Below are 1321 nucleotides of genomic sequence, written 5' to 3'. Positions count from 1 at the left end.
ATAACAAACTTTCCGCCATTGACAACAAGCTTGATTTTGCGAGTTCTTCAGCTTGAATCTTCTCGATTCAGATCTCATGAGTGCTCCAATTCATCAAATCCTTGTTGATTCCTTCGTATCTTGGTGTTTCCTTGTTCGAGACATCTTGTTTCTCATCTCCGTCGTCGTCTTCGTTTCGATTCTTTCTCCGTTCTTCTGAATCGCGTCATGACTTCGAATCATTCACCTCCGCGTCCTCCGGTGGATCACTACAACAATCCTTACTATCTTCATAACTCGGATCATGCGGGACTCGTCTTGGTCTCTGATCGTCTTGAAACGGGAGCTGACTTTCATGCTTGGCGTCGCTCTGTTCGTATGGCGTTGAACGTCCGTAACAAACTTGGATTCATTGACGGTACGATTCCTAAACCTCCTGCGGATCATCGAGATTCTGGTTCTTGGTCGCGTTGTAACGATATGGTCTCGACGTGGTTGATGAATTCTGTTTCGAAGAAGATAGGGCAGAGTTTACTCTTTATGTCAACTGCTGAATTGATTTGGAAGAATTTGATGTCAAGATTTAAACAAGATGATGCTCCACGTATCTTTGAGATTGAGCAGAAGTTGAGCAATATTCAACAGGGTTCTCTTGATGTGAGTACATATTACACTGAGCTCGTAACTCTTTGGGAGGAATTTCAGAATTATGTGGATCTTCCTGTTTGTACTTGTGGCAAATGTGAATGCAATGCAGCTGCTTCTTGGGAGTTGATACAGCAGAGAAGTCGTGTAACCAAGTTCTTGATGGGGTTGAATGAGTCCTATGATGCTACACGTCGTCACATCTTGATGCTTAAGCCGATTCCATCGATTGAGGAGGTCTTTAACATGGTTGCTCAAGATGAAAGACAGAAGATAATTCGCCCATCTCTCAAGACAGATAGTGTTGTTTTCCAGACTTCGGCTACTGAATCTGCAAGTCCTCATTATGCTGCGGCTGTTGCCTATCGTCCTAAACAACGCCCTGTATGTACACATTGTGGAATGGCTGGACATATTGTTCAGAAATGCTTCAAGTTACACGGATATCCTCCTGGTCATAGGTTTTATAATACCAATGCCTCTTCTCAGCAACGACTCTCTGCTCCCTCTAACAATCAGTCACGTGGACCAGTATCTCAATCATCACATCAACATCAGTCTACTACGGCTGGTAATACAGTGGCTCAAGTGCAGAATGCTTCTCCTGGTGCGCTTGATTTGGCTCATTTCACTCAGGAACAAGTTACTCAACTCTTACAACAACTTCAGACTCAAACACGTCAACCTGATTCTACTG

The 1321-nt window shown here is 43.7% G+C and overlaps 1 protein-coding gene across 1 annotated transcript; it reads left to right on the top strand.

Annotated features, from left to right (window-relative positions):
- Window positions 1–207: 207 nt before the first annotated feature.
- On the top strand, window positions 208–1266 carry LOC106321802 (the record flags this gene model as incomplete). Its single annotated transcript, XM_013760039.1, has 1 exon — window positions 208–1266. A coding segment is annotated over exon 1 (1059 nt), but the record flags the coding sequence as incomplete, so codon positions are not given.
- Between the last annotated feature and the right edge of the window lie 55 nt (window positions 1267–1321).

The sequence above is a fragment of the Brassica oleracea genome, unplaced genomic scaffold, assembly GCF_000695525.1.
Source record: "Brassica oleracea var. oleracea cultivar TO1000 unplaced genomic scaffold, BOL UnpScaffold03077, whole genome shotgun sequence".
Classification (NCBI taxonomy): Eukaryota; Viridiplantae; Streptophyta; class Magnoliopsida; order Brassicales; family Brassicaceae; genus Brassica; species Brassica oleracea.
Note: the sequence above shows the minus strand (reverse complement) of the source record. Positions and strands in the feature narration are given on the sequence as shown.